The sequence below is a fragment of the Saccharomyces paradoxus genome, chromosome X (assembly GCF_002079055.1).
Source record: "Saccharomyces paradoxus chromosome X, complete sequence".
NCBI classification, from domain to species: Eukaryota; Fungi; Ascomycota; class Saccharomycetes; order Saccharomycetales; family Saccharomycetaceae; genus Saccharomyces; species Saccharomyces paradoxus.
Genome location: NC_047496.1, coordinates 695,733 through 720,568, shown reverse-complemented (window position 1 = coordinate 720,568; position 24,836 = coordinate 695,733). Strand labels below are relative to the sequence as shown.

The following is a 24,836-nucleotide window of genomic DNA, read 5'->3' as shown; positions in this document are numbered from 1 at the left end:
TAGATTGTGGCAGTTTTTATTTACAATGTTTTACGAAAGGGTATGGTTTTTCAGGAAGCTTTTCAACTTGCCTAATTTATTAAACTCGTAGCTCTTTTTTTCAAGATTTGTAACTCTTCCTAAGTGCTGACATATCTTTAAATCGATTGCAAGGAACGCCTAGCGCGGTGTCTAAAAGTTTCACAACTGGAAGGTCTAATTTTAATATTACTGGGATCTAGCTAAGATTGCTTACATGAACATATATATTCAACTGGCTCTTTTGTCACAGGCAACTAGTAAAATCCTGGACGGATTTTTTTGCACGTACATCAAGCCCACAGAAAAAGTATTTAAAAAATTCAAAGATACGACTAGTAATATATCTTACGAGTTCTCTGAACATAGATAGTATTATTTGTAATTATTATTATTGTATAAATAAAAAAAAATAAAAAGTAATAAAAATATATTGTTATTTTATTATTATTTTGAACTGTGTTGAACCTTTGAACATTTACTGATAGGCATGCTGAATTTTCTTTCCGCCATTAACGTAAGAAATAGCTCGGGCTAGGGTGAATAATGCAAGGTTGTTCTTTGAGGTTGTACTCACGACAGGAGAAAATAATATAAGAATCAACACCTAAAGTCCGACCATACCATGAAATCCTCATCATACGCTTTATTGAAGGCTGACAAACCGCAAAAAAATTTATTGATTTTCGAAAGGCGTTTACAATACTTATCATGGAAAATAGTTCTGGCCGTTACTGAAGTTCAAATGCTACCTGATCTTATAGATGTTGCTGGAACATACGTTATTAAGGGTATTTATTTATCTTCCCCTGCGGATATACAATTACGCGTATTTTCAGCCACAGCTAAATATTGCATAATTAGACGGATCCAACTTATACCATGAGGGTAAAGTAAATAACCTATAGATTTTCATTCTTATGGACAACACGATACCGATAAACATAAGATAGAGAAAGCTTCAAAGTAATTGCAGCTCGTTTTCTTACTACCTTAGTTGGTAAAAATAGTCAAAAAAAATAGGGCAACCATTTGAAGCCATTGAATTTCACAATTATGTCATATTAATGGATATGCTGAAGTTACCAGAAAATTTTTCTTTATTCCACCACATGTACGCTGTATTTAACTTCATTAAGACAGTTTCCTATAGGAATTTTTTTCAGTCCCGCCGTTACGTATGCAGGTGAAGCGTGCTCATTCGTTTCAATAGCATTACTTAGAGGCATCTGCTGCGCTTTTCTTTACCACTTAGTTGATTTTCCTGTTCCAGGCATTTCCAAAAATCCAGAATGAAACTCACACTATAATTTTGATCGAAGATCTTCTTTTCAATTGGGGCTTTTAGGTTTTAGTTTTTGCTATTCGGACGAATATAGCATCGTATCTCTATTGTGAAACGCCAAATCAAAATACAGAACATGCCCAAATCAACATTAATGAATTAGACTTGCTTTTACAGAAAAAAACTTAGCATAAATTGATGAACGAATAACAATATTCGTCAGCACCTTTGTTCCATTATGTATTGAATAGTGACAAAAAGGGTATATAATTAAGCCAATAATCTTAAAGAGGATTAACATGTTGCACCAGATCCAGATGGAATTCCAGAACAGCCAGAATAGGAAGAACCGCCGGAAATTGACACCCCGGACCACTGCCAGTTGGTAGCATTCTTTACCAAAATTTTAACCCTTTTCGCTGTGGAGTTCACGCTCCCGGTGATATCCTTCATCACTAAATTCGAAATAGGAACGCCTCCTGTGGCAGTTCCAGTGGTCTTACCGTTGAGATAATCACCTTCGATAACAATACCGTAACTTTTTATGCCGCTAATCTTATTACTAATAAAGTTGACATTGGTGACAGCACCTGTCGCACCTTCTACCGTTTTAATTCTCAACCCATTATCGGAGTTAATGACATGGTTGCTTTCAGCCCAAAATCCATTAACAGTGTTATCAGAACGGCCACCAACTGAGCCTACAGAAATACCGTGGCCATTGTAGCAGTAATTGTTCAGGAATTTGATAGTTGAACCGGAATTCACAGCAATACAATCATCCTGATTATAAACTGTACATCCTTGAATTACTACATTACTAGAGCTACCAACATCAAATCCATCTGTGTTATGACCACCAGCCGAATCACCGTCTCTTATATCAATTGTTATATCACTGATAGTTAAGTCGGAACATTTATTGATGCTGAAGACCTGGTGAGGGGCATTCTTGATATTCAATCCAGTGACTTTAGATGTTCCTGTCAATGCCAACTTCACAAACTTTGGCTTAACTTTACCGTTGTCACCTAAGCCGTCCCACCATTTGGCTCCTTGACCGTCAATGGTATGTCCTGAAGCACCAACAACACTGATTTTGGACCCTGAGATTGAAATTAAAGGACCACTCCATTCCTTATATTGAAAGGTAGTTGTTCCTTCAAACGTAACAGTAGTACCACTGCTTAACCCACTTAGATCTAGAGTTTGTCCGGCTGGAACAGTCAAGTCTTTAATAACAATGCTGCTACATTTTTTCACGGTTGAGAGTGAGGACAAAGAGGATCCTGTTAGGGTACAGGAATCTCTTTTTGAAAGAGGCGTTGCGACAGCAAAAGCGCACAAAGTAGACAGAAGTAATGAACTAGCAGAAATCATTGCGTTTGTCTAACAATGTGGGAAGATAGCCTTCTAATTTAAAATTCTGTGCGTTTTTATACCTGTATGGAATAATTTTTAGCAAGCCACATCATCGCAGTTGAACCAGTCTGTTCATGTTCAATACCCCTCGAAGACGCGAAAGTGGTATGATTGTTAAACGAATACACGAGTATCATACATCTAGGAGAATTATTACTCGTACATTCTGGGGTTGAAACTTGTAGACCGTTTTGTATGAGACGGATGTCCTAGGTTTTACATAATAGCGCCAAGAAAAAAACTCAGTTACTACGGAATATCTCTCTGGTGTTGTTACAGTTAAAGAGAATTTGCAGCATTAAAGTGCCTTTCCTTTAAAAATTAGAATGTGAGCATCTCTTTTTCAGTAAAGAATTTTTCACCAGACTTACATATTTTTGAAGGAAAACTGCCGATTGTGAATAAATAACTTTTTTTTCGTACAATGTACCAGGTAATCTAAACCTTGACCCTTGTGGAGCTATTTTCTCTCGGCTAAAGTCGCCTTTAACCATATTTGGTATGTCCACCTGTTTTCTATTTCCTAATGCCAAGACGCTGTTCTTTTAGGGTGGTTTCAGGAGGAAAAGGAGACAAAATAATAAGGCATCATAAACATAAAACTTCCCAGAAAAAATACTAGCCGTCATTGTTTTAAGAATCATTTAGTTCCAGTTGATTTTCGGTTAGCAATTAGCAATTAGCATAGCTCTGCTAACAATGACAAATTTACATATGATATCCAATGTTTTACTCCGAAATAGCGTGGCACACACATTAGTAGTTTCCCCGATCCTCCGGTTATATTCATTCATGTAAGATTAATAATTTGTAACTAAACGGGGGGTACCGGAACCCATAACAAAGCATTTCCTCTTATAGTAACTCAATACCCTGTAAACCCTGTCCTTTGACATGATTCGTTTATCACAAGATAATTTTAGGTACGGTAACCGAGTCTCGTCGTAATAGCGTGATTCCACTCAGCATTAAGAAAAAATCTAGATCACAATCATGTGTACGCGCGAGATATATTCTCTTACTACAACATCTGGATCACTACATTATATATTACTCAAAGTTCGGACTAATGTAGAGGTCCGCTATGTGTGATATTCACACCACTGTACCATTCTCATGTGATCATTGCCACCACCAAGAAATCGTCAAAAGCATTACATTAGTTCATTGTCCTTCTGGGCCGCCAAATTAGTTTTCAAGTACGGCTGACAATTTTTTTTTTCTTATTTCTCGAGGTATCCCTATCTGCACTTCGATTCACGTGCTTAACACCTCGCCCTTTAATTCAAGTATTGAAAGACAAGGCAGAATGTCAATTTGTACATTACTTCAGCTGAAAAAACTTCTACAATAAGAGCATAAATTTTGTAGCTTACCTCGATTTCACTCTATAAGAATTTCCTATTTTTGATAAAAAGTATTTTGTTCATAAAAAAATATCTATTTTTCTGCCTAATAATAATAATAACGTCAGTGTATCTCAACTGCTATTTCACAAAGTGTATCTGAAATTTGGATTTTCAAAATCTGTTAAATCAGAAAACTCTAAATTCTCTGTTTCTTCAGGAAAGCCTCTCTCAGCGGCTATCTTATCACGTCTCTTATTTTCCCTCAAGTTGATAATAAGTATTGCAGATAGAAGTACGATCATAACAGCATAACATACGACCATAGCGACTTTAGCACCATGATATTTGGGAGCCTGCTTAGAAATAAAGGTTTGTGGGCCTGCTAAGTTCGCTGCAGCATAAAATACCAAGTTTATCGAAGATACAGTCCATTTTTTGCTATACCCTGAGGAATTGGCACTGATATTGGAAAGTACGCAGATAAATGAGACAGGCGAGATGTACCATAGGTAAGCACCTGCCAGTCTTGCTTTTTTGGAGTTAGTTGCAAATCCCAACATACAGCTAGCAATCAATGCTAAGACAGCAGCAAAAATAGCCCAACTCAACTTATATTTCCAAAATGGTATTTTCTTGTTGGCTGCGTAAACTGCTAGAATACCAAAAAGTGGACAGCCAACCAATTCAACGGCACCGGTAGGTAAACCCATTAATAAGGTTTCCTTTGATGAATATCCAAAGTCACTATTCAATAAAATACTCATAAAACTTGAAATACCACCATTAGGAATATTAGAGCTCACAGTGAAGAGGACATATAACCACGTTCTGACATCCTTCAACGCTTCTATGATTTGGTACCTTTTGATTTCGTGATTACCGAACCCTTGTTGGTTAGACCTAATTCTTTGGACAACCATTAACTTTTCTCTTTTGGATAAAAATCTCGCTTTTGATGGATCGTCAGGGATCCACAAAAATATCAAGATACCAATGAAGATTGTTATCACACCAGTAACGACAAATAAGGTTCTCCAACCTTTGATAGCATAAGAGTCCTGGTGAATGTATACACCATACGCAATTGCGTTGATCAGAATGGAGCCAAGACCATTCATACCAAACCAAATTGACACTCTGGTGAATTGTTCCTCTGTTTTCCAGTATTGAGCAGTGATGATGGTAAAGCAGGGCGTGACAACACTTTCCGCACAACCTAAAAGTACCCTCAGGACAATGAAAGAAGGGTATTTAACCGTTGGAGCTGCATGTAAAGCCAATAGCATCCCCCATATGACAATAAAAACCGCAAGCATTTTGGACATGTGGCTGGTTCTTTGGAAAATGTACTGTACCGGGCCTAGGTTCATGAATAAATAGCCGAAATAAAAGGCAGAAGTGACCCACGAGTACTGGTCACCATGCATTTTCAAGTCAGTTCTTAATCCCATGACTGCCGCTGAACCAGTGGAAATCTTGTCCATAAACTGGACGGCATACAGTATACACATTAGGGGAAACATACAATAGTCGATCTTCCAACGTAGTCTTCTATCCTCTTCTGGTGTCACCTCAATTTCTTTGGCCTCCTCAGCCAACTTCATGGCCTCATCAACCTTGTCACCGATGTAGACAACTTTACCGTTGGGCGATAGCACCGTGCTCAGAACTGGTTCTGCGGTTACATCTTCATTCTTGATTTCAGCTTCTGAAGTGATGTTTAAATTTTTTTCGTCTAGGGAAGCATTCGAATTTGTGCTAGCATCCGCCGACATCTTGATTTTGTTACACTATTTAATTACTCTTGTTTTGTTGTTCTCTTCTAATGTTTCTATATTAAATTCTCCTCCCATAATCACATAGTTAAATGTTTCTTTGGCACACTTATATATATATATATATATTACTTCATCCAACCTGTATAATCGGAAAACCAGATAATGATAAGTAATATTGACCGTATCTTCGGAGTTACAATGCCATGTAGTTGTGTGAGCGCCTGGTGATAACGTTCTGTGACATCTTGGCCAAATCCTTTACCCCGATAGCCCAGATGATCATAAGGTCGCTTGTTATTCGTTTGCCAAATTTTGCATTTCTCTTAGACTAACGCGAGGGACTCTTATCGAAAAGAAACAAAGCGTGCGGCAGGAGCGCGCTATAGCACCTTATCAGTAAATGATACCTCCTCGAGCTTTTGCCAAGTGACTTATGAGAACGCTTTTTTAATATGCATAGATGTCGCAGGGATAATTAGATACTGTGAAAGTACGCTTCGAAATCAGTCATAGGCTATAAACCGGATTAAGGTGCAAGAAGATAAAAATCCACCGGGATCTAGCATGGACTTTTTGTCGATGTAGAAGCATTCCTAGATTGCCGTGTTATCAATGTCAAATTCTATGTTCCTTCTTAGTAACGATTCCAGTTGAAGTTAAACTAGGTATTCTCTTTTACTCGGGATGCATTACATCTGCATTGCGTCAGTAAATAAGAAGTCAAGCACTACTGTTCGATCCTTCAATATGTTTGCACGTCTTTCTATATTGTAAAAAGCTTGCAAGTTAAACAGAAGTTCTTTTTTTCAGTCTAATGGATGACTTTTCGTTTATCTAATCTCTATTTTCACGATGTAGAATAGAAGCACATATGTCAGGAAATAAACTAACGCCCTTATCATAAGAAGAGACTTTGAATCATTACAATTAGTGAGTAGACTATCTCTCAATAATGTGAGCCAGCACTCTTTATCTTCTGACATCCTCACTGTTGATAATATGATCATGTGTAACGCTTGAACAAAACGTTAGTAAATACAACCCTCTCTTCGAGATAGCATCTTGACAGTAACATTATTGACATGAAAGATAGCAGGTTTTTTACGCCCAAGTTCCTTTTCCTCGCTTAGCTTTTTCGTGCTAGAATAGGACTTGATAAATGCTACGCCTTATTAACGTCAAATCGTGGTTGTTATTTACTACGTACAGCCTTCCTATCATTTGCGGGAAATAGCTTACAGGTTCCTGAATAGCGGTTTCTGTGTTGGTTTTTCCCTTATTCTCTTAAATTTTTATTTAGTATGGACAGACCATGTTAATATTCTACTATGAGCAGCTCTGAGGTACGGGCTAGACGGAATACCGATACTTAGAAGCCATATTCTCTAAAAGATATAATATTTCTCATTTAGGGTGCTACACGTATATTATATCTGAAAACCGATGAAGACAGAAATTTATTCACCGTTCATATCGATTTAAGAGCATGTAGAAGTTATTTTTTTAAATTTCCTTCATGAAAACAAACTTATTATATCTTTCTTTTACAGCCAATGAATTAAACGAACCAAAAAAATTTTGCTGACATTCTTACTCTTATTTTTGTGCGAATACATATAAGAGTCCTCAATTGTTCCCAAGCATCTACCCTAATTTGTCTGTTACATGCTAACGCCGTATATTAACCGAAGTAAGCTATAAAAAGGAATGAATAGGAAAGGGTAAGTAAAAAATCATCTCAAACTCGGTGTTCCATCAGCTCTTCGTGTGACTGATGCATCATTTGAATATGATAGCCGCACCAAATGTCAAAGAGAAGCTGGAAATGATGATAACAAGTTGTCTGGCTTAGTCAGAGATCCCGGTATAGTTTGAGTTTTTCGCAACAACGGATTAGATAAGAGAAATATAACGTGTCCGCCGTTATACGCAGCCTCGTCATACGTGGACTTCAACTTACTGTTTCAAGTAACAATTTTTTATGTTTACAGATTCTAACCTTGGAACAAAAATTGTCGCTCTGGCCTATTTGTACTCCTTTACGCAATTACTAATGATCATCGGAAATCATTTCTTTCAGCTTTCACAAAAATAGATCCGTAAGCCGAAAAGTGTCTTTGTGTAGGAGGGGAAGAAAAAGGTCGATGATAATATTGCATAATTAACTTTTTCAAGTGCTGGCGCCTATCGAACATATCTATGTTTACAGTAGCCACGCCAAACTGTTATTCGATTTCTATAATGATGATATAATAAGTTTATTTTACTTGCAAAGGGTGATAAGTACATGTATTTGAGGCTTCTTTTTATTTTTGAAAAAGCACGATTAGCGTGCTTTCTCAATCTTAGCTTGAGAGGTCGCGCTACATCTCCATTATTAGGGCCTTTTCTGTAAGCAAGTTAGCAAATCCGTTTGTTGTGCATGTAGGTCTAGATTTTCAAAATATTAACATTTTTTTTGTAGTTTCGGGCCCTGAAATATACTTTAGCTGATGTTAGTCTATCAGGCGTTGCTGTTAAGATCTTTTATTTCTATTTTTATCGCATTATTTTTTTTCAATCAATGACAATATGTTGATAGAATCCTCGCAATGAGAAGAAAATATCGGCCTACGGCTAGAATACATTGGTGACCCTATTCAATCAGTTGCTTTTGGTCACGTTGAGTCTGATAGGGATATTCAATATGGAAACCTTTAAAATGCATTAAATGTGCGCTCTTCTATCACGTCAAGGACATGTCTTCCACTAACTTGTCCTTTGCCGACCATTATTCTAAACGGGAAGTTGTAGGTGGCTAATCAATCATCTTTAAGCTCGAAGGATGTAAAATGTTGACACAATTATTGAGCTAACGTAGTGTGAAAAATCAACCAATAATTTAAACAAAGCACCAGAGAATTTGTTACTGCTAACGCGATAGCGCTAGGTTATTGAAAGACAGAAATTTTTGGTACTATCACCATAAGAACTGAGCTAAGACTGTTCATCATATATGAATTATTATGACAAAGATTTTCGTCGATTCAAGTAGCACGTCGAGATTTCCCTTCGAGTTCGTATAGATTAGGCTAAAAATTACGCCAATTCTATGAGGTAAATGCAGCGGTTTTACTTCGGAGGCAAGGAGCGTTTGTAAGTAATTATTTCCAATTTGGAGGGATCGCACGTTATCATCGAACGATGACATTCACGCTCAAGGAATTTTTGGTTTAGTTTTTGTTACAAGCTGAGCTGGATACTTCCATGTACAAACACCGACTGGTATGTCAATGGCCCTTGGTTCTCAAGCCCTTTGAGCGGCGGACCGCAGAAAAATGGGGAGATATTGAAATTAACAAGATCTAGTTTCCTAATACGGAACTTTTTCGGAGTGTTAAAATAAAAAGTGGATAATTAACAGCTTTGCTCGGTGCAAACCAAGTTCCTGTAAATGACATTGTCGCACCCTCGTTTGTAGCGTATTGGTGCCCTTCAAGTGTGCTTAACCCCAAATAGTCCAGTCTACCAACTGAGAAAAAGAAACCCTTTTGTTTGATAGCGCGTATAGCGCATGGAGTAAAATTTATGTGAATGCCTATTGAACGACGACTTCAAATTAACTTTTTACAGTTCTGTCACTTAAAACACAGATAATAAGAACAGAAAAATTCAGGCACGGGGAAATTCGATCGATCTGCCCATGCGTAGGCGTTTTCTTCGGAGAAGTTTTTACACGCTGCGCGCTTCTTTGACGGGTGAAAAAGACTGTACATCGCTTGCCTTTAAAGATGTCAAAAATTATACGAGATCTGTTTAAGATCTCAATCGTTCAGGAACTGTAAGAGGGGAGGCATTGGAAAGGATAGTGATCTTGCTCCATTATACTCGTTTATACAGCAGGTGTTTGGTTCAAACGCCTATAAAATGGCCTGCGTTAATAGTTGTATCGATACACCCAAATGAAGTATCTACTAGTTCCTGTCGAATCTGCGATATTCCAAAAACTCCGAAAAAAGCAATGGTTAAGATAAGTATCGTAGCAAGCATTGCAGCATTAGCTGCTAGTGCGGCTGCTATTACTGCGACCACTACTCTATCTCCTTATGATGAAAGAGTCAACCTTATTGAATTGGCTGTTTACGTTTCTGATATCAGAGCCCATATGTTCCAGTACTACTCTTTTCAAAATCAGCATAAGACTGAGACATATCCTTCGGAAATTGCTGCAGCCGTTTTTGACTACGGTGATTTCACTACCCGCTTGACCGGAATTTCAGGTGATGAAGTAACTAGAATGATCACTGGTGTTCCGTGGTACTCAACCAGATTAAAGGCGGCTATTTCTTCAGCACTTTCGAAGGATGGTATTGCAACTATTATACCAACCTCTACTTCTACTACCTCTACAACATCCACCACTTCTACTACTCCTATCACCACTATCACCTCTATCAAATCCACTACTTCTACTACTTCCGCTGTTCCTACCACATCTACTGCATTTACTACTCCTACATCCTCTACATCTTCTACTACTCCTACATCCTCTACATCTTCTACTACTCCTACCACCTCTAGTGCTGTTATCGTATCCACTACTCCTATCACCTCTACCACGTCCACTACATCCACCAGTCCTACAACATCCACTAGTTCTACTACCCCTACCACCTCTAGCACCTCTAGCACGTCCGCTATTCCTACTACTTCTGCTACTTCTACAGCCTCTTCTATCCCTACCACATCTATTACTCCTATTACCTCTACTACGTCCACAGCTTCCACTACTTCTACCACATCCACAACTTCCGCTAGTCCTACCACATCCAATACTTCAATAATATATACTACCCCTACGAAATCCACTGCTCCTACCATATCCGCCATTTCTACTTCAACAACCACTCCCCCTACAACCTCTACCACGTCAACTACATCTACTAGTCCTACCACATCTAGTACTTCTACAGCCTCTACCACCTCTACTACCTCTACCACCTCTACCACATCCACTTCTTCTTCAACCTCTACCATTTCAACAACCCCTACTACACCTACTGCATCCACCACACCTACAACCTCTATTACGAGTGATATATACGGCACTTCAAGCAGTCCCAGCCAAATCACTTCATCCGTTGAGCCTACAACTGTCAGAGCAGTCACCTCTTCTGTTGAACCTATCAGCTCCAGTCAGGTTATTTCCTCGACTGAGCCCACCTCTTCCACTATAGAGGTCACTTCTAGTGTACTCATTTCTTCCTCTAGGTCTACTTCAAGTGAAAGCGCTACCTCCAGTGAAATCACTACCTCCAGTGAAATCACTTCCTCAAGTAGAATCACTTCTTCAAGTGAAATCACTTCCTCAAGTGGAATCGCTACCTCCAGTGGAATCACTTCCTCAAGTGGAATCACTTCCTCAAGTGGAATCACTTCCTCAAGTGGAATCACTTCCTCAAGTGGAATCACTTCCTCAAGTGGAATCACTTCCTCAAGTGGAATCACTTCCTCAAGTGGAATCACTTCCTCAAGTGGAATCACTTCCTCAAGTGGAATCACTTCCTCAAGTGGAATCACTTCCTCAAGTGGAATCACTACCTCCAGTGGAATCACTTCCTCAAGTGGAATCGCTTCCTCAAGTGGAATCGCTACCTCCAGTGGAATCACTTCCTCAAGTGAAATCGCTACTTCAAGCGAAATCGCTACTTCAAGTGGAATCGCCACTTCAAGTGAAATCGCCACTTCAAGTGAAATCGCTACCTCCAGTGAAATCACTTCCTCCGTTAAATCTACTTCATCCAGTAAAGTGACCACTTCTACTGAACCTATTTCTTCTAGTCAAATTACCACTTCTAGTCAACCAATTTTTTCCAGTGTAGTTACTTCCTCTGCTGAGCCTACTTCTTCAACTGAATTAATTGCTTCCAGTGGAATCATTTCTTCTGCTGAACCTACATCTTCTAATGAATTTGTTTCTTATACTGAACGTTTATCTACTTCCACATTCACCACGGCCGTGGTTTCTTCGAGCAGGGCTGCTGATTTTTTTACTAAATCCACTGACTCTGCTAAACTCAATGTCTCTGGTTCTTCTCCTATTCAATCTACAACCTTTTTTGCTACTCCCTCCGCTCCATTTGCTGTTTCTTCTACTGGAGTTACCACTTCTACCGAAGCAACTTCTTCGAATGCGTCCTCCAGTGAAACTAGTACCTCGGTCTCGGAGTTCTCTGTTTCAGTTATGTCTACATTAACTGGTTCTATTGCTGGGCGTACTTCTTCTGTAGAGCTTTTGTCATCAAATGTGCTAAATTCCACTTTTGGCAACTCCATGGTTGTTCAACCGACTGCCTCTCTTTCCTTTGTGTATTCTGCATCTTCAGTCGCTTCATTTTCGTCAGCTTCTTCCCTCTCAATATCCCCAACAAGTAATTACAATGTTACTAGAAGTTCCAATACCGTTATTAGCGGTACGGCCATCCCGATAGGAAATGTCCGTAATGCGACTTCGACAATCATGAACTTGTCAACGGATGAAATCGTTATCACTAGCTGTAAGGGCGGTTGCTCTAAAACTCTTGCTGGTCAAAATGCTACCGGGCTCGAGACAGATGGCGCTGTCAGCGGCGCTATCACGACTAGTTGTAAAGATCGTGGTACTAAAGAGGATAGTGTTTTGACGAGAACTCAAGTTTCTACCGTCGAAACTACTATAACCACTTGCTCGATCGGTGTCTGTGCTACTTTTACCACTCCAATCGTTACTGACAACTCCTTTACTAGTACATTAACCACTACTGAACTTTCCACCGTCAAAAGTACTATAACAACCTGTCCAGGTGGTGTTTGCTCCACCCTGACTGTTCCAGTTGCTACGGTTACCGGCAAAACTACTAAGATCATTGATGTTGCTACCTCCAGTTGCAAAGATAGTAAAGAAGATGTCACTTCAACTAAGGCCGAATTGTTAACTATTGAAACCACTGTGACCAGTTGTTCGGCTGGTATTTGTACCATGCTGGTATCTCCACTCATCAGCGTCCACACCAAAGCTACTATATCGAGTAAAGCTGAATCGCCTATCCTGCAAACAACTAAAGTCACTTGCTCAGCTGGTGTCTGTACCACCCTGGCCTCTACGATGACTACTGTCAATGCAGGGGCCAATATGTTTACCAGGAGCGGGCTGTCTACCATTCAAACTACTATAACCAACTGTTCAGGAGGAACCTGTACCACGTTAACTGCACCAATTGCCACTGCTACTACCAAGCTCATCTCTGAAATTCCAGAGACCTCCTCAGCCGCTTCCATTGTTTCATCTGCTTCTTATACTGTTAGTATCAATACCAATGGGGCCTATAGATTCGATAAAGATAGCATTTTCAGTGCCGCTATCGTTGCTGGTGCCGCTATATTACTGTTGTAATGATAAAAAAATCTTGATAATCATATAAAAAGTTGTAAAATAATTTAAAATGACTTAAATTTTAATAAACTCTAAGTTCGTATAGCATACCATACCCACTGTTTGTGAACATACCCCTATATACTTTGAATGGTTTATATGAAATCAGGGTGTCCAGAAGATTATGCTCGCCCTTAATATGCATATGTACTAGTTAAGTTTAAATCTGTCAAAGTACTGCTTTGTTAGTTAAAACAAACTATTCTTAGCATTCTTCTCTAGGAAAAGTTCATATTCGCAAGAAAATTTTTTGAGTTATCTAATAAAACATAAAAATTTCAAATATGGGCTTTATCTAAATTTATATTCTGTTTCCTCATTCTGCTTTTTATCATTTTCGATTATTGACATTTACAAGAATATTTTTGTCATACCTCCAATATGAGATCGCACAGGCAAGGTATGAATTCTTCCAAAAACATGAAATAATGCTGTTGTTATATCTTTACATAATTCACTAACCTGGCACACAGAAAGAGATGTAAATAATAAAGATATGTAAGAAATTACTAAAACAGAGCACAAAGAAAGCTCCAAGAGATAAGCTCCAGAAAGTTGAAACTATACAAACCTGACTCAGAAAGAATTCAAAATGAAGGCCATTGAAAAAATTTAATTTGCATGAACTGACTGATGAAGTGTTCTCTCTTGTCGACAGAGGTAGATAAATAGTGAGGTCACATTAAAGTTGTTAATGATTAGTGATTGAATTGTAGTATTAATTTAAAACAAAATTATGTCTTCTTATGCTGCATAGGACAGTCATATCAACACATGCCGATTGTCCACATCGAGTATATTCAATACAAGGGTAATTTAGGTGAATTGGTATACGTTCAATATGCCAACCGATGTCTTCATGTGCATCAATCTTCAAGTTCGATCATTCGATTAATAGATCTTTATTTAGCTGCATTAATTAATGCCACAGTCGCATATCGTTCTCTAGCCTAGGGCATGTATGACGGATTCTGTCTGGTTACTTTGTACAGTCACTATAGTTATTAGTGTGAACAATGATAAATCACTGGTTCCATCGACAAGAATCAGGATCTACTTGGCGTACTTGAGTGCAAATGAGAATTGAAACACGTGAAAGCAAAACGAGCAGATTAAATATAATCTAGGCTATGCGATATGCGTCATTCTTTCCCGCATATCGCAATAAAAAATTTGCCATTCGGCCTACGGTCAAAATTAATTGTATCCTTAGAGAGCTTTATACAACATCTTTCAATGTATATTTTTGTTGATTTGGTACATTACTGGCATCGCCGACTTGGTCACGCAGCTCAGTTATGATCATTACAAAAATTTAAATGTTTTTAATAGCTCGTGACAGAAATTTTGGATCAATTAACTAAAGCAGCCTTTTATACAAAGCTATCCATTCTGTTTATCGAAAGAATGGGAAATTCATGAAATGGCTATTAATAACCCCATGATTATTATTTCCTTTCTAAAATTGGAAGAATCAGTGAAGAGGTTATGAAGTCTTGGTGGTGCACCAGAACTGTTGTGCTCTTTTATTTGTATAGTCATGATATTAGAACAGAATGCAGCCTATTTAATTTTTTACGGTGGTGTTCCTCCATGTTTGTTGATATATTTAGGAATTTTACGACAGGTTGTATGAAACTGGCCTCTCACGCACACCATAAATTTGAGGAGTAATTATGCGGGCCAAAGATAGGTCAGGTCATAAGCACAATTTGAGCTTTTTTGATAGTCGTAGCTAACGAGGCTTTTCAATACTATTTGTGCTTACCACATCAGCGTTCTCGTCAAGGAGCTGTAGAACGCAATAGTAAACCACGGGCAGGAGGTAACTTTGAAAACTAACTATGTATATAGTGCATTAGTAAACGGTATGGTGTTTTGTTTACAACAAATAAAGCTCTAGATTTCGCTGAAATTTGGCAATAGTATAGAAAATAACTTAGTAATGCAATAAAATAAGGATGATTGGGCAAAACAGTTTGAGAGATACGAAATAGTACTGCCCAACGTTAAAAGGACCACTAGAGTTAAAAATTGTTGAGTTCAATTCTCTTTGAATTCGGGGATCTCCCTTTCTCAATTCTCACGTGCTTTCCTCGTTTGAGTTCAACAGTTCATATCTATTATCTCCCGTACATTTTATAAGTCGAAAACGGGGAAACTTTCCTATTTTATCCGTCGTTTAGCAAATGTGGTCAGGAAAATGCATAAGCTTTCACTGAACGATGGGGTCAAGTCGCCATTTTTGTACACATCGTTTAACCAATAGGGAAAAAGTTGATGAACGTATCCCTCCGTGGACGCTCCACTGAAAAAGTTTCATATTTCCTGTGCGTTCCTTTAATAGGCAAGAAAACAATACAACGCGTGCCTTTGAAAATGCCAAGATCTATACGAGGCCTTTAACAGACCATCGTTCAGGAACCGAGAATGCCAAAAATTGCAACAGGGTCCTTGAATATTCATTGACTAGAAATGTTTGAAAGTGCTGTGTATAAAATAGTAGGACCAAGTGCTGCAATTTTTATGTACATGTTCCTCTTTTTCCTCTCTCTCCTTTCCCGGTAAAAGTATAATATACTAAATATACCCAAAGTAATGTCTAAAATTAGTACATTAGCCGTTGCTGCAGCATTAGTGGCCGGTGCAGCCGCCACATCCGCGACCACCACTTTATCCCCTTATGACGAAAGGGTCAATTTGATTGAATTGGCTGTTTACGTTTCTGATATTGGTGCCCATTTATCTGAATATTACGCTTTCCAGGCCTTGCACAAGACTGAAACATACCCACCTGAAATTGCCAAGGCAGTTTTTGCCGGTGGCGATTTCACCACTATGTTAACCGGTATTTCAGGTGATGAAGTTACCAGAATGATCACTGGTGTACCATGGTACTCCACCAGATTAATGGGTGCTATTTCTGAAGCACTTGCAAATGCGGGTATTGCAACTGCAGTACCAACTTCTACCTCAGAAACTTCTGCTACCTCCACCTCAGAAGCTTCTAGTGCCGTCACTGAGACTTCTAGCTCCTCTGCTAGTTCAGTTGAGACCAGCTCGAAGGCCACTTCCACCCAAGCTACTGTTTCATCTGCAGAATCTAGTTCTGTAGCAAGCTCTGCTGAAAGCTCTGTTGTAAGCTCTGCTAGTTTTGCTAACACCACAGCTCCAGTTTCTTCTACAGCTTCCGTTTCAGTCACTCCAGTAGTCCAAAATGGTACTGACAGCACTGTCACTAAGACTCAAGCTTCTACCGTTGAAACAACCATAACTAGTTGTTCAAAAGGTGTCTGTTCAACTTTGACTACACCAGTTTCCTCCAAAGCTCAATCTACCGCCACTTCCGTCGCTTCATCAGCATCTCATGTTATTGACGTTACCACTAACGGTGCCCACAAGTTCAATAACGGTGCTTTTGGTGCCGCTGCTATTGCTGGTGTCGCTGCTTTGTTGTTATAATTGCAGACAACCCTGTACAATTGTATAAATGATTGTTGTAAAATAGTTGAATTCTCTTAATTTTAATATTTATAAGATATATACTATGCGCGTAAAGAAATTCCGAAAATTGTTATCGTCTTAGTTTGTAGTCTTTCGTGCCCAATCACTTCTAGTGTTCCCCGAATTATGTGTCAGCAATATTCTTTATTATATTTAGTCGACCGGACAAAGGGTCGTGAAAAAATTAAAAAATGCTGAAATATCATATTTCTAAACTGAACTTAAATGATTTGCCGTGATTGGATTTTATTTTCGTTAAAGTAGCATATCATCTGGAGTAAATGTAAATGGTATTACGCTCAAATAATGATCAAGTTACGATCCCATCGTGGTGCCATATATCACATAAGAAAAGAGCATTCAGAACATTTTCGTAAATATCAAGCCTGTTTCTGCAAAACTTCATAGCCAAATGTTAATTTTTTCAAAATTTCTGAGCTTTTATTCAAATTTGTATTATTTTCTGTCAATTTTTTTTAATCTTTCGCCCATTGTTGCAATTTTTTTGTCTGTTGTGATTCCTGATTGGACACTTTGGAATCCTTGTCCAGCTAAAATAAAGTTAGCCAATTCTGGATACTTGTTTCTAATTTGCTTGAAAGCATTATATATGTAGCCATATGGAGGGAGCTCTTCACCTTGAAAATTGGCCAGAAGTTTTTCGATAAAAGGAGTCGAGATCGTCCTAGCGGACTTTCCAGAGACTATATTGACCATTTTAGTTGTTGATTCTCGAGCAAAGAGGCTTGAAAAGATTCTTGATGCGTTTGACTCACTGCAACCAAGAAGTGCAGTCCCCAATTGAACTGCATCTGCTTGTTGTGATAACATATAAGATATGTCTTTAGAATCCATTATACCGCCTGCTGCAATAACAAATGGGGTGTCATGCACTAGACCTTTATGTTTCATTTCAGCAAGTTCGCCAACTGTTCTTTTTACCAACTGTACAGTGGATAAGTCTTCGTCATCTTTAGGGTCATTTATTAAGAAGTTGCCTCTATGTCCCCCCGCTTCATAACCTTGACATACTATCCCATTAACACCAAGACTTGCTAATAGTCGAACTTCTTTTACTGACGTGGCAGTTGCAAAAATTAAAATCCCAATTTTTTGTAAATATTCCGTTGTAGATTTCGACGGATGGCCAAAATGGAAGCTAATGATCTTAGGTTTAAAGTCATCTGATAGATACTGGAAAAAATTTTGTAGCGCATTCTCTCTTTCAAAAGCTTTAAAAGAAACATTACCGTTGTGGAAACTAATTTCATTAATATCTATCGGCACGTTCATAGACTTCCTATACAGCTTGGCCCAGTTAGCTGTTTGAAGATCGGTCGGTTCCTCAACGATATCATGACAAAAAAAATTTAAGTTGAGATTATTCTCCAAAGATTTATCTGCTACATGGTCTCTAAATTGCGAAACAATTGACTTAAGTTTTTCAATATCATTAACGTTCCTGAAGTCTAAATGCGACAAGGGAAGGGAACCTATGGCGCCTGCAATGCAAGCTTTAGCGGCCATTTCAACGGTTGTCACCCCCGCCATAGGGGCCTGAATAATAGGGTACTTCAAGTTTAAACATTTTTGGAACGCTTTGCACATTTCTTTCCTTTTGTTTCAGTGACTGTATAGAAACGTGTTGAAATATTGTTTGGTTTAAAAACGACTTGAATTGACTCGAGTTTGCTTTCGAAGGTATGGGCCCTGCTCTATCCGCGCAAAAGATATCTTGATAGTTATAGGCCAGAGTGTTAAAAGAAAAAGAAAAAGCGAATTGCAGATTTCGATATATATTCTATTGGATCACTGTAAAATCCGGGAATATATAGATAGAATATGAAAGGAGATAATGTTTTCTCATATGACTCGTTTGATTTAGCAAGAGAAAAAAGAAATGCTCTAGTTTTAATTTTTTTTTTTAACTTTTAATTACTTTATGTAGCGATAGCGATACTTTAGTTTAAATCAGTTATAACCCTTGACCAATTGTCATGTTCAACCTCGCCGTATTGGATTTGATTAATCCATTGTGCAACTTCTTTAGTCAATGGGCCTGTTTGTTCACCGGGCAACAATGGAATATTAATTTTCTCACCTTTCCAGCCGATCTCCTTGATAGGAGAAACAGTTGCAGCAGTACCGGAACCGAAGGCCTCCAGTAGTTCACCGTTCTTGGATTTCTCAGCAACTTCGCCTATAGTGTAGTAGCGTTCACTAATAGTCCATTCATTTGGGTTGAGTCTCTCCTTAGCAAGGTTTATAATGGAATCCCTAGTAACACCTTCCAAAATAGTACCGTCTAGCGGGGCAGTAACTAGTTCCTTCTTGTCCGTTTCATTATCTTTGAACACAAAAAAGACGTTCATGGTGCCTACTTCGGTGATGTTGTTATTCGGACCAAAGAGCCACAAATTTTGTTGATAACCTCTTGAAGCAGCTTGCAATTGTGGCAGGACGCAGGGAGCGTAGTTTGCGCCTAGTTTCTTGTCACCACAGCCTCCTGGCCAAGCTCTTGTAGCATAATCAGTGGCTTCCAGCCTGACCGCCTTGAACCCAGTTTTGTAGTAAGGACCCACAGGAGAACAAATGACATATAGCAGGGCTCTGTCAGGCGTAGAAACCCCTAAGCCGGCCGTAGTGCCGATTAAAGTAGGTCTGATATATAAAGAGTATCCTTTTCCTTCAGGAACTAAGTACTTATCTTGCTGGATCAGCTTCCCAATTAGGGCAATCAACTCTTCTGGGTCGAATGTTGGCAAACAGATCCTTTCAGCAGACTTATTCATGCGCTTCATGTTCATATCTGGACGAAACATTGTAATTTTGTTATCCACCGTCTTGTAAGCCTTCATCCCTTCGAATAATTCGAAAGCATAATGGAAAACAATCGTGGAAGGGTCCAATGACAAGTTTTGATAGGGCTTGATCTCTGGGATACCCCACCCTTTTTCTGCAGTCCATTCCACAGCTAGCATGTGATCGGTGAAGCTCTTGCCAAACACCAATTCACCATTCGGTTTTGGTTTAGATGGGTGTTCTGTGGTAGTTATCCTGACTTTGGAGGCGTCTAAGGGTGCTAAGGTCATTATTGTCCTTAAAATTTGTAAATTTCAGTATGGTTATTTCTGTTAACAACTTTTTAAAAGAACGAATTTTTTTTCCTGGAAATATAATCGAGTATTCTTCTAAGCTTATATCTGTTATACTTCCAACCCATTTTAGCTCTCTTCCCACTTACACACGGCTCTCAATCTCTACCTATTACTTTCGTTTTTGTTGACAGAAAAACGGACTTAGAAGAACGACACCAGAAAGAAAAGAATCAGATCTACAATTAGATAACAAGAGGTGTCAGAGAGGAAAAAGAAGCTAAATTAAGTGTCACCCGAAAGCGGAGAAAGAACACCGTTTGCAAGAATAGTTCCGGGGCCAATGGAACATTAAACTTTGGATAGTGCGATCACAGAAAAAAAAATCATATACGTATGTAGTGGTATGCTAGAAGGTGAATGACCCTCGGAGGTGGGTTCACGTTCGAAGATGTTTGGAAAGGAGCGTTATAAGTTGCGTTGGGGTGAAGGGGCTCACTAGGATGTCACTGAACCCCAACTGCAAAAAATGGTGGAAATAATAGCGAGAATAGTTGTAGGGAGCGATGTTAGTATCTTGAGGAGAGACGGGTCTGTTGATGATGGCTATAACAGGGAAGCTTGGGAGTAGGTTTCTCAGTCTCTTGAAATAGATGAGATGTTCTTGTTGCATGTTCGGCGAGACGGTGATGAAAAGCAGGTCGTATGCCTCAAGACGCAACTGTGGGTTCCACTGAGTGGCCGTGTCCACAGAACAGTTCATATACTCGAACACGCTGGCGAAGCGCATCAAGGGTGTTTCTGACAATTCGGATGCGTCTGTTATTAGCAACAGCAACGAGTAGCGTTTGGGGCACTTTGGTTGGCGCTGCTGGTGTTGTATGCAAGAGTCGGGGCATAAGACTCTCTTAATGGCTTCAAAATTTGCCTGAAGAAAATTAGCCGTTTGGTAGGCATGAAACTGGTGGTGTGAGATTGTTTGTAAGCTGGCGTTAATCTCCTTTACGATTCGCAAACTCTCTGCGTTTGTGGAATTAAGCTCATCAAGATTGTCCTGTAGCCTGTCGACTTTTTTTACAAGCTTCTCGAATGAAGGCTTGCCGACAGCCTTGCTTAAAATGGTGTTCACTTTAAAAGGGTCCCAGTGGAAAGTACACTGCTTATTCATATTATTGATGGCGGTGGTGTTGGGAGCGGTGGCAGACTGATGAGCCTTAACTAGTGGCAGACTGATAGTGTTATCTCTTTGAAAATGAACGTTGAAAAACTCCACGCAGTGCGGGCGTTTCGTTTTTTGGAAATTATATTTGCTCAACTGCTTAACGAACGCTGCAAAGCTGGAAATACCGAAAAGTTGCTCTAGGATGACTTTGGTGAACTGGTCTGGATTCCAGATGACGAATCTGCTGCCATCGGGAGACCAGTGTATTATGCTCGAATAAGCGTTCCCCTGCAGTAGGTGGAAGAGTTTGCTTACAAAGACATCAGGCTGCTCCATCCTCGAAGTTGCGTCCATGTCTGACGTGCGTCGCTACACGAAAGAGACACACTTGGGGACCGCCCTGAATGGTAATATATACAGTGTGTAAATATCACGCACTGATGCGTCCACTTACTCGTCCTATATATTCCATCTGGGTAAAGAGAAGAAGTGAGCCCGCTCTGGAGATATATGTCCAAATGTTTGTAGATCCAGTTTTGTCATTTTTGTCATTATAATGAGATGCCTTTTAGGCGACAAAGTTTGGGTAGAAGAGGACGGGTCCGGGAAGGCCGTAGCCATAGAAAATGCGCAGAGGCCATTTCCGGTTTCTTTTTGACTTTTGCAACTTTCATCTTTTAGAACTAAGATTTCCTGCATCGGTAAACCCAGGCAAGTTTTCTCTGGAGAGTTTTGCACGCCAACACCTTGCACGTGCTCTTAAACAAAGACTGCTGCGCTTTCGTTTACACTCAGATAACATATTCTTGCTAGCGTGCTGTCGTTCGGCACGAATCTAGTCCATCTACTGACCTACCGTCTGTGCAACCATTAGTCATGATTACGTGTGTTGCGCCTTATCTTGTCAATATGGCAGCATACCTTTCATACTTTTTTCCTTCTCAGCTTGTCCATTTTCGTCATTATGTAAAAAGTCCTAGTTGAGAGCTGGGTACCGCATTTTTTCGATGTTTTAAATTTTTCAGTTCAGCAGAAAATAAACAAGTAAACAAATAAACAAACAGTAGAGAAGTTTTGTATTTTTCAAAAGACGCGTTAAACCACCCATACATCCACAGTTTGTGTATAGCATCCATACATTTTTAAGTTCTTTGCTTTTTTTTTGCGTTCTTTTTTTCCGTGAACGTTATTTACTGTTGATTTTTTCACTAACATCAGCCCGAAAGCAGCAGTGACCTAGGCCGGGATATCGCGTAGTTCTTGGTAGTCGTGGTGGGGGGAGGGAGCAGCAGTTTGCTTAGTTTGGGTCGCTGAGTTGGGCCGGCTCTGGCTGGCTCGGCCAAGTCCTGTTCTGTGCAACAGTATTGAAATTTCAGAGATTGTCGTCAATACTAGTATATTAAAAATTATACTATAATCTAATTTAGCGTTGAAACACTTTCTTGTATAGCGATTTTTCTGCCCAAAACAAACCAAAGAATCAATACGCAAAGATGGCTAGAGGACCGTATGTTTGACTATAGAGTTTTAACTACAATTATACAGGGATGGGAAGAATGATAGACAAGAAACAAACAGAGTCTTAACCAAACGAAAAGAAATAACAAATGAATCAGTTTATATCCATATAATTTTAGATCATCCCGGGATTGTACCAGATGTCCTATGAACAACGATTTACTAACGAGTACAATGAAAAAAAAAAACAAACAAAATGTCTGTATTTTCACCATGTACATTCATTTTGCCCTTTTTCTCTCAATTTTTCCACACAGAAAGAAGCATCTAAAGAGATTAGCAGCTCCACACCATTGGTTATTGGACAAGTTGTCCGGTTGTTACGCCCCAAGACCATCTGCTGGTCCACACAAATTGCGTGAATCCTTGCCATTGATTGTCTTCCTAAGAAACAGATTAAAGTATGCTTTGAACGGTCGTGAAGTCAAGGCTATCTTGATGCAACGTCACGTCAAAGTTGATGGTAAGGTTAGAACCGATACCACCTACCCAGCTGGTTTCATGGATGTCATCACTCTAGATGCCACCAACGAAAACTTCAGATTGGTCTACGACGTCAAGGGTAGATTCGCTGTTCACCGTATTACCGATGAAGAAGCTTCTTACAAATTGGGTAAGGTTAAGAAGGTCCAATTGGGTAAGAAGGGCGTTCCATACGTTGTTACCCACGATGGTAGAACTATCAGATACCCAGACCCAAACATCAAGGTCAATGACACTGTTAAGATCGATTTAGCCTCTGGTAAGATTACTGATTTCATCAAGTTCGATGCCGGTAAGTTAGTTTACGTTACTGGTGGTCGTAACTTGGGTCGTATCGGTACTATCGTTCACAAGGAAAGACACGATGGTGGTTTCGATTTAGTTCACATCAAGGACTCCTTGGACAACACTTTCGTCACTAGATTAAACAATGTCTTCGTCATTGGTGAACAAGGTAAGCCTTACATTTCTTTGCCAAAGGGTAAGGGTATCAAGTTGTCTATTGCTGAAGAACGTGACAGAAGAAGAGCTCAACAAGGTTTATAAATTTCATAACAACTTAATTATTTTCTTCTTTTGTATATCTCCATTAATGTTTATTAGAAATTGAATTTTAAAATAATACATCCTATCTCCCTCTATCAATTGGTAGTAATATAATGTATAATATATATTACGTGTGTGTGTATGTATGTGTATTGTAATATTGATAACAGAATATATGCCTACCATGTGAACCGGATGGTTTATGATAAGACGCGTCGACACTAAGGGCGACTACAATGTATACGTGTGTGTGATTGTATTAGAATATATATACTTACTAAATTTAGCTTATACGGTTTGTATATTGACTATTTATAAGGATATTCAACTTGTCTGTCTTTTCTTAACCAAATTTTCTTCTTTCTCTTGGTGGTAACATGCTCCACAAATTTCTCAGTACAATGATCGACTTTGAATTTTTTTATGAAAACAGGGTCCCATAATTCAGACCCAACACCGAGATCTTTGCAACACCTCATTAACGCATTACTTTTGCAACCTTCTGTAGCAGTTGGTATCCCAGATTCGTTGAAATAGTCTTGTTCGCCTCTTGCTACACTGATCAATTGGCCATGGCAAATAAGACCGTACTCCCTAGTCACCAGCTTGGATGTCACTATAGTTTGTGACCTTGGAACCAGTCCCCAGCCACCCGCCCCAAAAGCTTTGTTCAGTATTCTACGGTATTTAATTTCGGGCAAGTATATCAATCCGTCTGGCTTGATCTCTATGTCCTTAGGGTCCAGAGGCTCCACCAATTCTTTTTGCACTTTTGCTTCAAAGGGCTTCATACCCAAGCCATACCATGAAGTATACCAGTCGATGTCTCCCCTGGTTGGTTTATAACTATTGTTCAAAGAATCATCGGAGGTACTGCGGGTTTCCAAAGGCGTGCCACCGAGCTTAGAGTTAATGCCGCTTGTATATTCCTTCATATTGTTCCCATTGCCGACTTCCGATTTTGTTGCAAATACAGGCTTAGTTTCTGCACTGTTGAAGCTTTTCTTTACCGCACCGGCTGTCGCAGTACTGCTCGTGCCGCTAGTCACTACAGTTCTTTTTTGGCAACATTGAGCAGCATGCGATGCACACCCTCTAATCCTGAAAATGCTTTTCATCTTACGCTGGTCTTCTTCCTTGTCCTTTTTTTCTTTTTTAGCCTGCACAATCTTTTTAATTTACTTTACTTCCACTAATCTGTCTATGAATTTCGTGATGTTATTCGT

The 24,836-nt window shown here is 39.2% G+C and overlaps 9 protein-coding genes across 9 annotated transcripts; 3 read left to right on the top strand and 6 right to left on the bottom strand.

Moving 5' to 3' along the window:
- Positions 1-1,597: 1,597 nt before the first annotated feature.
- PGU1 (endo-polygalacturonase) lies at positions 1,598-2,683 on the bottom strand (the record flags this gene model as incomplete). Its single annotated transcript, XM_033911518.1, has 1 exon — positions 1,598-2,683. The coding sequence occupies one exon, from the start codon at positions 2,681-2,683 to the stop codon at positions 1,598-1,600; it is 1,086 nt and encodes a 361-aa protein (XP_033767409.1).
- Positions 2,684-4,217: 1,534 nt separating this feature from the next.
- On the bottom strand, positions 4,218-5,849 carry DAL5 (allantoate permease; the record flags this gene model as incomplete). The annotated part of the gene is made up of 1 exon (XM_033911517.1): positions 4,218-5,849. One exon carries the CDS (start codon positions 5,847-5,849, stop codon positions 4,218-4,220), a length of 1,632 nt encoding a protein of 543 aa, XP_033767408.1.
- A 4,003-nt stretch (positions 5,850-9,852) lies between these two features.
- DAN4 (Dan4p) lies at positions 9,853-13,263 on the top strand (the record flags this gene model as incomplete). The annotated part of the gene is made up of 1 exon (XM_033911516.1): positions 9,853-13,263. One exon carries the CDS (start codon positions 9,853-9,855, stop codon positions 13,261-13,263), a length of 3,411 nt encoding a protein of 1,136 aa, XP_033767407.1.
- Positions 13,264-15,900: 2,637 nt separating this feature from the next.
- Positions 15,901-16,764, top strand: DAN1 (Dan1p; the record flags this gene model as incomplete). The annotated part of the gene is made up of 1 exon (XM_033911515.1): positions 15,901-16,764. The coding sequence occupies one exon, from the start codon at positions 15,901-15,903 to the stop codon at positions 16,762-16,764; it is 864 nt and encodes a 287-aa protein (XP_033767406.1).
- Positions 16,765-17,262: 498 nt separating this feature from the next.
- On the bottom strand, positions 17,263-18,414 carry SPAR_J03250 (putative nitronate monooxygenase; the record flags this gene model as incomplete). The annotated part of the gene is made up of 1 exon (XM_033911514.1): positions 17,263-18,414. One exon carries the CDS (start codon positions 18,412-18,414, stop codon positions 17,263-17,265), a length of 1,152 nt encoding a protein of 383 aa, XP_033767405.1.
- A 353-nt stretch (positions 18,415-18,767) lies between these two features.
- On the bottom strand, positions 18,768-19,898 carry BAT2 (branched-chain-amino-acid transaminase BAT2; the record flags this gene model as incomplete). The annotated part of the gene is made up of 1 exon (XM_033911513.1): positions 18,768-19,898. One exon carries the CDS (start codon positions 19,896-19,898, stop codon positions 18,768-18,770), a length of 1,131 nt encoding a protein of 376 aa, XP_033767404.1.
- A 442-nt stretch (positions 19,899-20,340) lies between these two features.
- Positions 20,341-21,417, bottom strand: HMS2 (Hms2p; the record flags this gene model as incomplete). Its single annotated transcript, XM_033911512.1, has 1 exon — positions 20,341-21,417. One exon carries the CDS (start codon positions 21,415-21,417, stop codon positions 20,341-20,343), a length of 1,077 nt encoding a protein of 358 aa, XP_033767403.1.
- A 1,139-nt stretch (positions 21,418-22,556) lies between these two features.
- RPS4A (40S ribosomal protein eS4) lies at positions 22,557-23,610 on the top strand (the record flags this gene model as incomplete). Its single annotated transcript, XM_033911511.1, has 2 exons — positions 22,557-22,570; positions 22,839-23,610. The coding sequence occupies 2 exons, from the start codon at positions 22,557-22,559 to the stop codon at positions 23,608-23,610; spliced, it is 786 nt and encodes a 261-aa protein (XP_033767402.1).
- Positions 23,611-23,918: 308 nt separating this feature from the next.
- On the bottom strand, positions 23,919-24,728 carry MGM101 (Mgm101p; the record flags this gene model as incomplete). Its single annotated transcript, XM_033911510.1, has 1 exon — positions 23,919-24,728. One exon carries the CDS (start codon positions 24,726-24,728, stop codon positions 23,919-23,921), a length of 810 nt encoding a protein of 269 aa, XP_033767401.1.
- Positions 24,729-24,836: the final 108 nt, after the last annotated feature.